The 16733-nt window shown below is 43.2% G+C and overlaps 1 protein-coding gene across 1 annotated transcript in view; it reads left to right on the top strand.

The window, feature by feature from the left end:
- Window positions 1-12371, top strand: part of LOC106608176 (leucine-rich repeat and fibronectin type-III domain-containing protein 2-like) — a 190225-nt gene extending 177854 nt beyond the window's left edge. Inside the window, exon 5 of the mRNA XM_014205961.3 lies at window positions 9179-12371. Coding sequence (XP_014061436.1) covers window positions 9179-10202 — 1024 coding nt within the window. The 3' untranslated portion in view covers window positions 10203-12371. The remainder of the gene's footprint in view (window positions 1-9178) is intronic.
- Window positions 12372-16733: the final 4362 nt, after the last annotated feature.

Below are 16733 nucleotides of genomic sequence, written 5' to 3'. Positions count from 1 at the left end.
CTGCCATTTGAGTTCTGTTATACTCACAGACACCATTCAAACAGTTTTAGAAACTTTGGAGTGTTTTCTATCCAAAGCCAATAATTATATGCATATTCTAGTTACTGGGCAGGAGTAGTAACCAGATTAAATCGGTTACGTTTTTTATCCAGCCGTGAAAATACTGCCCCCTAACCATAACAGGTTAAATAATGAACATAATTAGGGAAACTCAAAACAGGTGTACACAATAAAGACAAAACCAAACGAACAGTGAAACATCGATCGGTGGCAACTAGTAAGCCGGTGACGTCGACCGCCGAACGCCGCCCGAACAAGGAGAGGGGTCGACTTCGGCGGGAGTCGTGACACTAGCTCTGTTCCCTGCTGCTTCATTGTATTGTTTTTGTCTTTAGTTTTAGTCTTTGAAGCTGTTCCTGTCTCGTCTCTGTCCGTTATTATTAAATATTTACTCCCCGTACCTGCTTCATCCCTCCAGCGTCATTCCGCATGACAGAATGAAGCAGCCAACAAACGAAGCATCGGGGAGTACTGGCGTTCCGGTTGGAATGGTGGCAGCAGTTCTGGGTCGCCACCGAAGGAACCGGGGATGCCTAGCCAGCTCGTCGGGCTTCCACGCCCTAGCTGGCTCAAGAGGTTTCCTGGTCCGGTTGGCTCGGATGGCTCACATCCCACGTCGGGCCTCAGCTGGATCGGCAGTTTTTGTTCACCCAGCCGGTCCAGGAGTGTTTTTTGTTTGTCTTGTGTTTTGTTGGTGACGTCGGGGTGGATTCCACTGCCGATGGAACCGGGATGCCTAAGCCAGCCCGTCAGGCTTTCACGCCCTGGCTGGCTCGAGAGGTTTTCCTGGCTCGGCGGCTTCCCATCCCATGTCACACTCCACGGGATCATCGGGCTTCCCTTCCCCTTCTGCTGTGGGATCCACAGGCGTCTTGCCTCAGCCGGATCATCAGGCTCTCATGCCTCGGCCGGCTCGCCAGGCTCTCATGCTCCTGCCGGTTCGTCAGGTTTTCACGCTCCAACCGGCTTGCCCAGTGCCCATGTCTCGGCCGGTTCGCCCAGGCTGGACGCCGGGTGGTATCCCAAAAGGGAGAGGTACTGTCACATCTGCTCCCGATCTTCCCTTCCTCTGGCGCTTGAGGGGGCCAGATTACCCTGCATCACACGCTCCTGCCATCCATCATGCACACCTGCCTTCCCTCGTCACTCGCATTCAGCGTTATTGGACTCACCTGGACTCACTTATCTCCTGTTTATTTCCTCCCCTATATTTGTCAGTTCCCTAGCTCTGTTCCCTGCTGCTTCATTGTATTGTTTTTGTCTTTAGTTTTAGTCTTTGACGCTGTTCCTGTCTCGTCTCTGTCCGTTATTATTAAATGTTTACTCCCCGTACCTGCTTCGTCCCTCCAGCGTCATTCCGCGTGACATTACTGGCCACCCATTCCAAAACTGACTGCAGCTCCTTGACAGCTTTGCACATTCTTGGCATTCTCTCAACCATTCTCTCAACCAGCTTCATGAGGTGGTCACCTGGAATTCATTTCCATTAACCTGTTGGGTCTAGGGGGCAGCATTTGCACGTCTGGATAAAAAAAATGTACCCGATTTAATCTGGTTACTAATCCTACCCAGTAACTAGAATATGCATATACTTATTATATATGGATAGAAAACACTCTAAAGTTTCCAAAACTGTTTGAATGGTGTCTGTGAGTATAACAGAACTCATTTGGCAGGCAAAACCCTGAGACATTTTCTGACAGGAAGTGGATACCTGATGTGTTGTATTGATTTTAAACCTATCCCATTGAAAAACACAGGGGTTTAGGAATATTTTGGCACTTCCTATTGCTTCCACTAGATGTCACCAGCCTTTACAAAGTGTTTTGAGTCTTCTGGAGGGAGATCTGACCGAACAAGAGCCATGGAACGGTGATGTCCCATTAGACACCTGGCGCGCTACTTCATGTTGGGTACCCTCGTTCCAATACGTTATAAAAGGCTATGCATTCGTCCACCTTGAATATTATTCATGTTCTGGTTAAAAAAGGCCCTAATGATTTATGCTATACAACGTTTGACATGTTTGAACGAACGGAAATATATTTTTTCCCCTCGTTCATGACGAGAAGTCCGGCTGGCTTACATCATGTGCTAACGAGACGGAGATTTTTGGACATAAATGATGAGCTTTTTTGAACAAAACTACATTCGTTATGGACCTGTGATACCTGGAAGTGACATCTGATGAAGAGAATCAAAGGTAATGGATTATTTACATAGTATTTTCGATTTTAGATCTCCCCAACATGACGTCTAGTCTGTATCGCAACGCGTATTTTTCTGGGCACAGTGCTCAGATTATTGCAAAGTGTGATTTCCCAGTAAGGTTATTTTTAAATCTGGCAAGTTGATTGCGTTCAAAAGATGTAAATCTATAATTCTTTAAATGACAATATAATATTTTACCAATGTTTTCTAATTTTAATTATTTAATTTGTGACGCTGACTTGACTGCCGGTTATTGGAGGGAAACGATTTCCTCAACATCAATGCCATAGTAAAACGCTGTTTTTGTATATAAATATGAACTTGATAGAACTAAAAATGCATGCATTGTCTAACATAATGTCCTAGGAGTGTCATCTGATGGAGATTGTAAAAGGTTAGTGTATCATTTTAGCTGGTTTTATGGTTTTGGTGACCCTGTCGTTGACTTGACAAAACATTACACACAACTCTTGTAAATGTACTGTCCTAACATACTCTAAATTTATGCTTTCGCCGTAAAACCTTTTTGAAATCGTAAAACGTGGTTAGATTAAGGAGATGTTTATCTTTCAAATGGTGTAACATAGTTGTATTTTTGAAAAATTTGAATTTTGACATTTATTTGGATTCAAATTTGCCGCTCTTGAAATGCACCTGCTGTTGATGGAGTGCACCACAGGTGGCACGCTAGCGTCCCACCTAGCCCCAAGAGGTTAACAGGTGTGGAATTTATTTTCTTCTTAATGCATTCGAGCCAATCAGTTGTGTTGTGACAAGGTAGGGGTGTTATACAGAAGATAGCCCTATTTGGTAAAATACCAAGTCCATATTATGGCAAGAACAGCTCAAATAAGCATAGAAAAGTGATAGTCCATCATTACTTTAAGACATGAAGGTCAGTCAATCAGAAACATTTCAAGAACTTTGAAAGTTTCTTCAGGTGCAGTCGCAAAAACCATCAAGCGCTATGATGAAACTGGCTCTCATGAGGACCACCACCGCAGCCCAAATAAATGCTTCACTGATTTCAAGTAACAAACACATCTCAACATCAACTATTCAGAGGAGACTGTGTGAATCAACTACTAAAGGACACCAATAATAAGAAGAGACTTGCTTGGGCCAAGAAACACGAGTAATGGACATTAGTCCGGTGGTAATCTGTCCTTTGGTCTGATGAGTCCAAATTTTTGATTTTTGGTTCCAACCTCCGTGACTTTGTGAGACGCAGCGTAGGTGAATGGATGATCTCTGCATATGTGGTTCCCACCGTGAAGCATGGAGGAAGAGGTGTAATGGTGTGGGGGTGCTTTGCTGGTGAAGCTGTCAGTGATTTATTTAGAATTCAAGTCACACTTAACCAGCATGACTAACACAGCATTCTGCAGCGTTAGGCAAAGGGTGGCTACTTTGAAGAATCTCAAATATAACATTTATTTTGATTTTTTAACACTTTTTTGGTTACTACATGATTCCATATGTGTTATTTCATAGTTTTGATGTATTCACTATTATTCTACAATGTAGAAAATAGTAAAAATAAAGAAAAACCCTTGAATAAGTAGGTGTGTCCAAACTTTTGACTGGTACTGTATATGGTTGAATCATCAGCATACAGTACATGAACACACATGCTTTGTTTAATGCCAGTGGCAGGTTATTGGTAAAAAAGAAAAGAGTAGTAGGCCTAGAAAGCTGCCCTGCGGTACACCACACCCTACGTGTTTAATAAGATAATTATATGTTATATATAGGGGCGTATAGCCTCCAGGGTAGAGTGTTGGGCCAGCAACCGAAAAGTTGGTTGTTTCTGATCCTGGAGCCGACAAGGTGAAAACTCATCATTGTGCCCTTGTACAAGGCACTTAACCCCAATTGCTCCAGGGGTGCTGTACAATGGTATCCCTGCCCGTGCAAAAAACACATTTCCATTACACACTTGTACTAGTGTTTGACAGCCAAATATAAGCACCCCCCAAATGATATACCCATTACTCTTTAGACAAAGTAGTGATCTTGCCCATCTAGAACCTTGCTCTGGACCCATTTGATATTTTATCTGTAGAACCTATCCTTAGGCCAAGACATTAATACTTGATAATGTGGTCTTTAAATGTGTCTGATTTGGGTATGAGTGAACAGATAACATCCCATGTCAGTAATAACGTAATGAAATATTCCGGCATTCCACAAGGTTTAGAGAGTCTTTTTACAGAAATTAAATGGGATCTGCATTTGCATATTAATGGTGCGTTTCAGGCAGATAGTGATGCCGTCATCTTTATGATGAATAGTTTTATAGTGATCATAAGCTTTGGATTTAACAACCCTTATTGTAATCGTTGTGTGTATTGATGTGCTCGTAGGAGGATTATCTTTGAAAAGCCAAAGTTCTTCAAAAAAGAGTTTACAAGCTCTGATATGCTTATTTATTCTTTGTAAAGGCAAAACATCACAAGACAAACCACTAACCAAACCTTGAGCTTAACAACACAAGCCAACACACTAACCAAACCTTGAGCTTAGCAACATAAGCCAAAACACACTAACCAAACCTTGAGCTTAATAACACAAGCCAACATACTAACCAAACCTTGAGCTTAGCAACACAAGCCAAAACACACGAACCAAACCTTGAGCTTAACAACACAAGCCAACATACTAACCAAACCTTGAGCTTAACAACACAAGCCAACACACTAATCAACCTTGAGCTTAACAACACAAGCGATCATACTAACAAAACCTTGAGCTTAACAACACAAGCCAAAACACACGAACCAAACCTTGAGCTTAACAACACAAGCCAACATACTAACCAGACCTTGAGCTTAACAACACAAGCCAAAACACTAATCAAACCTTGAGCTAATGCTGCAGTTGTACTGTTTGACACTCCCAAAGTTAGCTGTTTTTCTAAAATGAACTCATCCATTATAGTTACCATAGCAGGATGTTTTATGGCAGGATATATACTCAAGGGTATGGACACAGACACAGGCAAGCGTCAAGTTCCATTTAATCTCCCCACTACCGCTATAGTACAATTCAGCAGCATCTCCCAATAAATGCCCTAGCAGAAAGTGCAGAGCCCATTAGGGATTTTTGCTTATATAAGCATAATCACATTTCCCAGCACCCTGACATTTAGGCTGAATCAATGGAGCAAGAGACCCATTTGGCATGACCTTGTCTGTTATCCAGATAAAGAGGCCGCCTTAAGAAATCATACAGTCCTCCTGGGGGGGAATTAGCCATGAAATACTTTAATGATTGTTGAGTGGGAGAAATGCTATAACCTGAAGTAATGACTTGTTTGTTTGTTTTCAGTTCTTTTTTCTTTCTTGCCAGTGAGGAAGTGTGTTGAAACTGTATCTGACAATAGCTTTTAAACTGTTTGGGAGGAAGAGGGTAGCTGTGGCTGATTGGTGCCTATCCCTATCCCCTTCCCCACTACTTTTCCTTCCCAGAAGCAATGTTTAAGGACTTGCATCCTCTCTCACTCTGATTAATGTTATGGCCTCATGCCGTCACTGGAAACGATTTAAAGCAATCTCCAAATTGCCTTTCGATGCCCAAAGGGTGTAGGGGAAAAAAACGTGTATTCATTTCCCCATGATAAGCACAGCCAGACGTTTTTCCTGAGTTCCACTTTGTCCCGATGTATTTTAATTCAGCTGAATGAAACAGTCAACACAGACGGCCTGACATGAATCAGTCACAGGACAGAGCAGTGCCCGGCAAAATATTCACTAAGCACTGGAATTTCCCTCCCTCCCATGCCGATGCCAAGCAAGCAATTATCACTCTGTAATAGATTACATCCCCTGAGGACCAAAACATTAAATATGATCAACCTTTTATCAAATCAAATCAAATTCAAATCACATTCTTTTGGTCACATACACATGGTTAGCAGATGTTAATGCGAGTGTAGTGAAATGCTTGTGCTTCTAGTTCCGACCATGCAGTAATATCTAACAAGTAATCTAACAATTTTACAACAACTACCTTATACACACAAGTGTAAAGGAATGAATAAGAATATGTACATGTAAATATATGGATGAGCGATGGCCGAACGGCATAGGCAAGATGCAGTAGATGGTATAGAGTACAGTATATACATATGAGATGAGTAATGTAGGGTATGTAAACATTATATAAAGTGGCATTGTTTAAAGTGACTAGTGATACATTTATTACATGCAATTTTAAATTATTAAAGTGGCTAGTGATTTGAGTCAGTATGTTGGCAGCAGCCACTCAATGTTAGTGATGGCTGTTCAACAGTCTGATGGCTTTGAGATAGAAGCTGTTTTTCAGCGTCTTGGTCCCAGCTTTGATGCACCTGTACTGACCTCGCCTTCTGGATGATAGTGGGGTGAACATGCAGTGGCTCGGGTCATTGTTGTCCTTGATGACCTTTTTGGCCTTCCTGTGACATCGGGTGGTGTAGATGTCCTGGAGGGCAGGTAGTTTGCCCCCGGTGATGCATTGTGCAGACTACCTCTGGAAAGCCTTACGGTTGTTGGCAAAGCAGTTGCCGTACCAGGCGGTGATACAGCCCAACAGGATGCTCTCAATTGTGCATCTGTAAGCGTTTGTGAGTGTTCATCGTGACAAGCCAAATTTCTTCAGCCTCCTGAGGTTGAAGAGGCGCTGTTGCGCCTTCTTCACCACGCTGTCTGTGTGGGTGGACCATTTCAGTTTGTCCGTGATGTGTACGCCGAGGAACTTAAAACTTTCCACCTTCTCCACTATTGTCCCGTTCGATGTGGATAGGGGGGTGCTCCCTCTGCTGTTTCGTGAAGTCCACGATCATCTCCTTTGTTTTGTTGACATTGAGTGTGAGGTTATTTTCCTGACACCACACTCCGAGGGCCCTCACCTCCTCCCTGTAAGCCATCTCGCTGTTGTTGGTAATAAAGCCTACCACTGTAGTGTCGTCTGCAAACTTGATGATTGAGTTGGAGGCGTGCATGGCCATGCAGTCATGGGTGAACAGGGAGTACAGGAGAGGGCTGAGAACGCACCCTTGTGGGGCCCCAGTGTTGAGGATCAGCGGGGTGGAGATGTTGTTTCCTACCCTCACCACCTGGGACGTCCCGTCAGAAAGTCCAGGACCCAGTTGCACAGGGCGGGGTCGAGACCCAGGGTCTCGAGCTTAATGACGAGTTTGGAGGGTACTATGGTGTTAAATGCTGAGCTGTAGTCGATGAACAGCATTCTTACATAGGTATTCCTCTTGTCCAGATGGGTTAGGGCAGTGTGCATCGTGTTTGCGATTGCGTTGTCTGTAGACCTATTGGGGTAGTAAGCAAATTGGAGTGTGTCTAGGCTGTCAGGTAGGGTGCAGGTGATATGATCCTTGACTAGTCTCTCAAAGCACTTCATGATGACGGAAGTGAGTGCTACGGGGCAATAGTCGTTTAGCTCAGTTACCTTAGCATTCTTGGAAACAGGAACAATGGTGGCCCTCTTGAAGCATGTGGGAACAGCAGACTGGGATAGGGATTGATTGAATATGTCCATTAACACACCAGCCAGTTGGTCTGCGCATGCTCTGAGGACGCGTCTAGGGATGTCGTCTGGGCCGGCAGCCTTGCAAGGGTCAACACGTTTAAATGTTTTACTCACGTTGGCTGCGGTGAAGAAGAGCCCGCAGGTTTTGGTAGCGTGCTGTGTCGGTGGCACTGTATTGTCCTCAAAGCAAGCAAAGAAGCTGTTTAGTTTGTCTGGGAGCAAGACATTGTGGTCCGCGACGGGGCTGGTTTTCTTTTTGTAGTCCGTGATTGCGAATGCTGCCATCAATCCACGGTTTCTGGTTGGGGAAGGTTTTAATAGTCGCTGTGGGTACAACATCACCGATGCACTTGCTAATAAACTCACTCACCGAATCAGCGTATACATCAATGTTGTTGTTCGACACTATCTGGAACATGTCCCAGTCCATGTGATCGCAGCAATCTTGAAGCGTGGATCAGATTGGTCGGACCAGCGTTGAACAGACCTGAGCACGGGCGTTTCCTGTTTTAGTTTCTTTTGCATTATTTTGCATCTTTTGCTACAGTATTAGTGTGGAGTGAGTTATCAGAACACACAGAACAATGTGAAAGAAAAGGTATGGCATCATTGGTTATAGTTATTATCATATGGTTATATATCACATGGGTGTTTATGGCCAGCTTATCACATGGGTGTTGATGGCCAGCTTATCACATGGGTGTTTATTTCCAGCATACTACATGGGTGTGCATGGCCAGCTACTGTGACTGAATGATTGATGTTGTCGAACAGCTCCGAGTCAGTTCCCTGGACATACCTCGTCATGTTCTCAGACAGGTTCCTGCCTTATAAGCAGACTAAGACTCGCCTGAGCAACATAGGTATCTGAGGCTCTAGCTGTTACAGAAGCCTTTCAATCTTCTCCTTTTCCCTCTCTTTCACTCTTTTTTCACTCTTTTCCTCTGTGTTCTGGTTATTTATTCTTCTCACATCTCCATGGCTCAGACATGGGGTAGAGCGTCTGTTTGCTGCAGCAGGACAGATGGTTTAGAGAGATAAAGCCAATTACAGCTGTCTGTCTGTTAGACTAGAACCTCAACCACAAAGAGACTTAACACTGGACAACTCCTCAGGAATGAACCTAAGAACACAGAAGCCCTGCTTTTCTTTCAGTGGAAATGACATAAAGAACACTCAAGCACAGTTTTATATTGATATGAAATGTATGGTGTTAAGAAAGATGCATGTTAATAGCATTATCCTCCAAATCAATTAAATTGTATCAAATGTGGTAGGTTTTCACAGCTGACTTTCCCAGGTTTTCACGGATGTCCAACAATGATTATGCTGACTCGACTCAGTCATCACCATGTTTAACTCTTCCTCTCCATTTCTATAGGATGATCCCAGCCTCCAGCCAAGCCTTCCTGGTGACCAACTTGGTGTCGGGGACCAAGTACGATTTGTGTGTCCTGGCCGCCTGGGACGACACCGCCACCACCCTGACGGCCACCAACGTGGTGGGCTGTGCCCAGTTCTTTACCCGCGATGACTACACACAGTGCCAGTCTCTCCACAGCCAGTTTCTGGGGGGCACCATGATCCTGGTGGTGGGTGGCATCATCGTGGCGACGCTACTCGTCTTCATCGTTATCCTGATGGTGCGCTACAAAGCCACCGACCATGAGGGGGGTGGCATCGGGGGGAGCGGCAAGCTGACCAGCGTTAGTGACACCCACTCACAGAACAATGGGGGCCGGCTGGGACAGAACGGCGTGCCCCTTCCCCTGCCCAAACCAAAGGCCAAAGTGACCCTCCAGGATGAGGTGGTGGAGTTTAAATGTGGTTCCCTCCAGAGCACCTCGTCCTCATCCTCGTCGGGGGGCTCGGTGGTCGGGGAGGGTTCCTACAGCCCCAACAGCACCCTGGCCATTATGTGGAGGCAGGCTGCCCCCTCTAAGCCCAGGGCAAACCTGGATCACCTGTTGGGGGCCTTCAACTCCCTAGAGCTCCGGGGGCCCCAGGGCAGGGGAGACCTGGGGGAGCCCTCATCCAGCAGTAGCACTCCGGTGGCGGGTGGCGATAGGCCCCACACGGACAGAGAGCCCCTGCTGGGCCGGACAATGGACTCGCGGCTGAGCCGGCTGCTCATGCTGTCTCATGACTCCAAACCAAAAAGGAGCCAGTCGTTTGACATGGGGGACTGTATGGATACAGATCAACAAACAGACCAAGCGATGGCCTCTAGCACCTCCACTGCCACAACGCCGGTGTGCAGTTACCCGCGGCGCATCAGCAACATCTGGACTAAGAGGAGCCTGTCTGTGAACGGCATGCTGCTACAGTGTGACGAGGAAGGGGATATGGGGGGGGGCAAGGGGACCTTTGACAGCCAAGAGTGGGTCATGGAGAGTACCGTCTAGGAGAGATGAGGATTTGCTTTGTGTCTTCTAAAACACTGCCCCAGAGAGATAGCAATACGCCTCAGTTCTGATAGACCTCCAGGCTGGAGGAGAAGTCCATGCCTCCTCCCTCCTCGTCCTGCATGGAATTCATTCATGTTAATCTATTGTGGATCCTCCATTGTTGTGACAGATATGTACAAAGTTCCCCCAAGTGGGTAAGTCGGCTAATGACGCTTGGTGGATGGAGCTGATTCGTGGAGTGTGGTTGTTTTGTGTTTGTATGTGTGTGTTCTCTACATGGAGACGGGGAATGCACAGTAATGGTCAACTTCAAACTACAAGTAAGGCATGCAATGAAACCTAGGAAATGGGAAGCAGGCCTGATGTTCCTAAGTAGAGCCATGGTTTCTCTGACACAAGGAACGTGAAACAAATCACTGTATTTGTTGACTTGTAAAATGGCATAACAGTGAAAGTCCCTCTTGTTACTGTTGCTGAGATGATGGGCCATGCATGGCCCTGGACTAATACTGCTGTAAGTGAATATGAAATATGTAATGAATTTAATGTTTTTACATGTTTTATTTTGCTGATCAAACACACATTGTCTAATACTGTTTTTCCCCTCTGAACACGACGGGGCTCTGACTTCAATATTTGCATTATGAAAAACCTCAATATACTGTCAGGTCCAAAATGATTGGCACCCTTGATAAAGATGAACTTAAAAGACTACACAAAATAAATAATACAAATACTGAGCTATATTGTATGCAAAAAAAGGACATTATATTATTTTGTACTAATACATTTGCTCAGAGAAAGAGGTGACATCAAAATAGAGCTCTTTGGTTATGTACACCAGTGGTGGGTTTGGTGTCGAAAACTGAAGCATATGCATAAAAGTACCTCATACCTAAGGTAAAATATGATGATGCATCTTTGATGTTATGGGGCTATTTTGTATCCACTGGTCCTTTGGCCCTTGTTAAGGTCAACGGCATCGTGAACTTTACCAAATACCAGAAGATTGTAGCCAAAAACCTGGTTCCCTCTGCCAGGAGGCTGACACTTTGATATAACTGGATCTTCCAGCAAAACATCAAAATCTACAAAGAAATTGTTTATTGACCACAAAATCAACATTTTGCAATGGCCATCTCAGCCTCCACTTGAACCCCATTGAAAACCTGTGGTTTGAATTGAAAAGCGCAGTCTATAAGCGCAGACGAAGGATGTCAAGGATCTGGAAGGATTCTGTATGGAGGAACGATCTAAGATCTCTCCCAATGTGTTCTCCAATCTCATAAAACATTTGAGAAAAAGGCTCAGTGCTGTTATCCTCGCAAGGGGAGGGTGCTGTAGTACTAAAAACAGGGGTGACAATACATTTAATCCCTATCTTTCTTAGATTTGTTTTATTACTTATTAAACAAAAGCCCTTTCCCTGAGTGTAAAATAATATGATTTTTTTTTTAAAGTAGCATGCAGTTTGTATTATTTATTTTATACAGCCTTTTTTGTTCCTCTTTAACAAGGGTGCCAATAATTATGGACCTGACCGTATATCCATCCGCATTTTTTTAATATCCGCAGTACCATATGTACACTTTATATAGGCAATTTAGTTAATCATTAAAAAAAATGTATATATGAAATGATTTCATGAAACCACTGTATTTGAATATTTTAACTTTGTATACAGAATGTTTATTTGAGGCTTCATTAAATAATGCCATATCTGGTTCCTATCAAGTTGTATTCATGTATAAAGCGAGCAAACAATTCATCCTCAAAACCATGAAATATTTTTTTTAAGATAGCAATGTGAAATGGGTAAGGTCTTAAGTGAAAATGTAACTGTTATCGTGATGTCACTTAAAAGGTTCATTAGAGGGGAGTCCTATAATGAGTTTCAGCAAAAGAACATGGCCCCTGTTGGCCTCCAAATCAATTAACCCAGTATAGAGCTAACAACCAGCAGGAGTTTACCCTCTCTTGCACAGAAAGATTAAGCCCTCAGAAAAACTGCAGCTCAACATGCTTAATCTTTGAGAGACAAGCATCCTTCTCCAATTCCAAGGAACATTTTTACTTTTTCATGTACACTACCATTCAAAAGTTTGGGGTCACTTAGAAATGGCCTTGTTTTTGAAAGAAAATCAATTTTTTTGTTCATTAAAATAATATCAAATTGATCAGAAATACAGTGTAGACATTGTTAATGTTGTAAATGACTATTGTAGCTGGAAATGGCTGATTTTTTTATGGAATATCTACGTATATCTGCGTACAGAGGCCCATTATTAGCCAACATCACTCCTGTGTTCCAATGGAACGTTGTTTTAGCTAATCCAAGTTTATCATTTTAAAAGTCTAATTGATCATTAGAAAACCCTTTTGCAATTATGTTAGCACAGCTGAAAACTGTCGTTCTGATTAAAGAAGCAATAAAACTGGCCTTTTTTAGACTAGTTGAGTATCTGGAGCATCAGCATTTGTGGGTTTAATTACAGGCTCAAAATAGCCAAAAACAAAAACCTTTCTTCTGAACCTCGTCAGTATTTTCTTGTTCTGAGAAATGAAGGCTATCCCATGCAAGAAATTGCCAAGAAACTGAAGATCTCATACAACTCTGTGTTCTACTCCCTTCACAGAACAGCGCAAACTGTCTCTAACCAGAATAGAAAGAGGAGTGGGAGGCCCCGGTGCACAACTGAGCAAGAGGACAAGTACATTAGAGTGTCTAGTTTGAGAAACTGACGCCTCACAAGTCCTCAACTGGCAGCTTCATTAAATAGTACCCGCAAAACACCAGTCACAGTGAAGAGGCGACTCCGGGATGCTGGCCTTCTAGGCAGAGTTCCTTTGTCCAGTGTCTGTGTTCTTTTGCCCATCTTAATCTTTTCTTTTCATTGGCCAGTCTGAGATATGGCTTTTTCTTTGCAACTCTGCCTGGAAGGCCGTCATCCCGGAGTCGCATCTTCACTGTTGACGCTGAGACTGGTGTTTTGCAGGTACTATTTAATGAGGCTGCAAGTTGAGGACATGTGATGCGTCTGTTTCTCAAACTTGACACTACTGTACTTGTCTACTGTACTTGTCCTCTTGCTCAGTTGTGCACTGGGGCCTCCCACTCCTCTATTCTATTCTGGTTAGAGACAGTTTGCGCTGTTCTGTGAAGGGAGTAGTACACAGCATTGGCAATTTATCGCATGGAATAGCCTTCATTTCTCAGAACAAGAATAGACTGATGAGTTTCAGCAGAAAGGCCTTTGTTTTTGGCCATTTTGAGCTTGTAATCGAACCCACAAATGCTGATGCTCCAGATACTGAACTAGTCTAAAGAAGGCCAGTTTTATTGCTTCTTTAATCTGCACAACAGTTTTCAGCTGTGATAACATAATTGCAAAAGGGTTTTCTAGTGATCATTTAGCCTTTTAAAATGGTAAACTTGGATTAGCTAACACAACGTGCCATTGGAACACAGGATTGATGTTGGCTGATAATGGGCCTCTGTACGCCTATGTAGATATTCCATAAAAAAACCTGCCGTTTCCAGCTACAATAGTGAGTTACAACATTAACAAAGTCTACACTGTATTTTTGATCAATTTGATGTTATTTTAATGGACAAAAAATGTGCTTTGGTTTCAATAACAAGGACATTTCTAAGTGACCCCAAGCTTTTGAATGGTAGTGTACTTAGATACACTTACCTGTGTAATGTATCTGGATCTCATCACCTAAAATGTTTGACATTTGAGGGTAAGCAAAAACCTTGCCTCCCTCAGCAGTTATTGGCATGAGAAATGTACTGGAAATTCATGGTAAACTGTCTGTGTCTAGGAATTATCAAACTTGATTTTCTTTTGTTTGGTAGCATAAATTGACAGGTACCATAAATGTACAGTGCAAAATGGCTCTCAACTATGCTGAAGTTGTTGGCTTTTCTGTAACGTGTACAACTTGCATGTTTACCGAGGACTAACTCATGAGCCCGTTAAGAACCTTATACGCTATCTGTCTTTCCTCACATTGTGTTGTCTGAATTACTTTTTTGTGACATTCTGGATCAACTGCATCTGTACATTGACTCTGTATATTGACTTTTTATATATATAATTGATGGAGAATGAACAAAAGCTGTACACTAGTGTCTTTATTTTCTTGGTAGGCATATAGAAATAAAGAGGTGCCTCACTGTATATTTACAGTATAACCATTTATATTTCTCATTTGGAGTTGTAGACAATGTTTCTGTGGTCAAACCTATTGTTTTTTGCTACAAAAATATAAAAAAATCTAGATAATCTGAGCGTTCGTGTTTTGTCAGACCCTCATTATAAGACGTGGTAATGTGCAACATTTGTCATTTAATTGTATTGCATTGTTTAGCAATGATCTTCTATTGTCAGCCTCTGGTAGGTCCGGGGTAAACAGTAAGTAGATCTGTATGAAGCAGCTCTGAGGAGATCATGGATTTCTGGGAATTTCAGCATTCCAGAACCAATGTGGATTTCAGCGGTCCGGAATCCCGGAGAGCACCTCAGCATCACATGTCACACCACTAATTGGCCCGACTGACGTCCAATTCGGAGAAAAAAAGGAATGGGTTACCCCGCATTAACCTGCCCTGGACTCCTTACGTCATAGCATAGCCGGACTAGGATAAGGGGAAGTCTCCTAACACCCTGTGTTGACGATCTTATTCACATGCCTCCTAGATATCCACTTAGCTCCTGCATGCATTTTAAAATGGGTTTGTGCAGGGGAAGAGTTGGAGGCAAGTAGGGGCATAAATGAGCTTAACCAGGGGAGATCATGTGGTTAGAGGTGGAGTGAGGTGTATAAAGCCCCTTTTAAGCCAAAGCAGAGTGCACACTGGGTCGTATTTGTTAGGCACCAAGATGAAGATTATGGACTGAAACACGGAACTACTACCTGAACTTGTCCGATAAGAAACACTCATTCTTGCTTTCCGTTGCAAATTGTTTTGTTATGGTGTGCCCGAATGAATATGACCCTGCCCACTGGGCAAAAACGTTTGAATCAACGTAGTTTCCACGTGATTTCAACAAAGAAATGTATGTGTGATGACATTGAATCAACTTGGAAAACTGATTGGATTTGGTGTGTGGACCCTGTGGGGGAACGTGCATGTGAGGGATATTTAAGGGGTGTGAGACGCTCTGTGCTGGGTGAGAAAGATGGTGATGGTGGCTGGTGGGTGGCATGGTGGGTAGAGCAGAGGAGAGGTAATAGTGCATAGTTCTGGCTCAGTGTGGAGGAGGCACAGCTTGCATGGCAGGCTGCCCATGGCTCAGACCCTCCCCACCACATCCATATAGAGGCGCTGCAGCAGCAGAGGACAGGATAGGATAGGAGGCTGTCAGTCTCAGTAATTCAATGTGATTCAAAACGCAGCATCATATGATACAAAATGCATCATACGGGGATGATTTCTGCATTTTGAAAGTTATTTATCTTGAAAACTTGATTGCTGACAAGCAAAACATTTTGAGACCATGTCAACAATGGTCTAATGAAACAAATACAAATACCAAAAGTTTTCCTTTAAGGATTCTCGTTGATTGCAATGCCTTAATGCAATATAAACACTTAATGATTTACCCATCATCAATTACCAATGGGTTTTAACTTATTGTAATGACCTCGAAAGATCATAAATAAGAGAATGTCCACAACATTTCTTGAGTTTTTTATGAATTGAATGGTTTATTGACCCAGAACGAGCACAGGCTACTGTCTGGCCGTAACTTATGCCAAATAAATACGACATAACAATATCAGGTATTCAATTCACTGTCAGGACCTAGATAAAGGGATAACAATGCAAGCATGGAAATATACCAGACATGAAGTGCCCAGCCCCTTCCCAGCCTGTCCGCTGTTCCACCAACCAGTGTCTTTATTTTCTTGGTAGGCATACAGAAATAAAGTGGTTTCTCACTGTATATTTACAGTATAACCATGTATATTTCGCACCTGGATTTGTAGACAATGTTTCTGCTGTCCAAAATATTGTGTTTTGCTACAAAAATAGAAAAAAAAATCTAGATATTCTGAAACTTTCGTGTTTTGTCAGACCCTTATTATAAGACGTGGTAATGTGCAACATTTGTCATGTAATTGTATTGCATTGTTCAGCAATGATCTTCTATTGTCAGCCTCTGGTAGGTCTGGGGTAAACAGTAAGTAGATCTGTATGAAGCAGCTCTGAGGAGATCATGGATTTCTGGGAATTTCAGCGTTCCGGAATCCCGGAGACTACCTCAGCATCACATGTCAGACCACTAATTGGCCTGACTGACGTCCAATTCGGAGAAAAAAAACTAATGGGTTACCCCGCATTAACCTGCCCTGGACTCCTTACGTCATAGCATAGCCGGACTAGGATAAGGGGAAGTCTCCTAACACCCTGTGTTGACGATCTTATTCACATGCCTCCTAGATATCCACTTAGCTCCTGCATGCATTTTAAAATGGGTTTGTGCAGGGGAAGAGTTGGAGGCAAGTAGGGGCATA

This window comes from Salmo salar, chromosome 06, assembly GCF_965601325.2.
Source record: "Salmo salar chromosome 06, fSalSal1, whole genome shotgun sequence".
Lineage (NCBI taxonomy): Eukaryota > Metazoa > Chordata > Actinopteri > Salmoniformes > Salmonidae > Salmo > Salmo salar.
The sequence above is the reverse complement of the archived record's forward strand: the minus strand, read 5'-3'. Positions and strand labels throughout refer to the sequence as shown.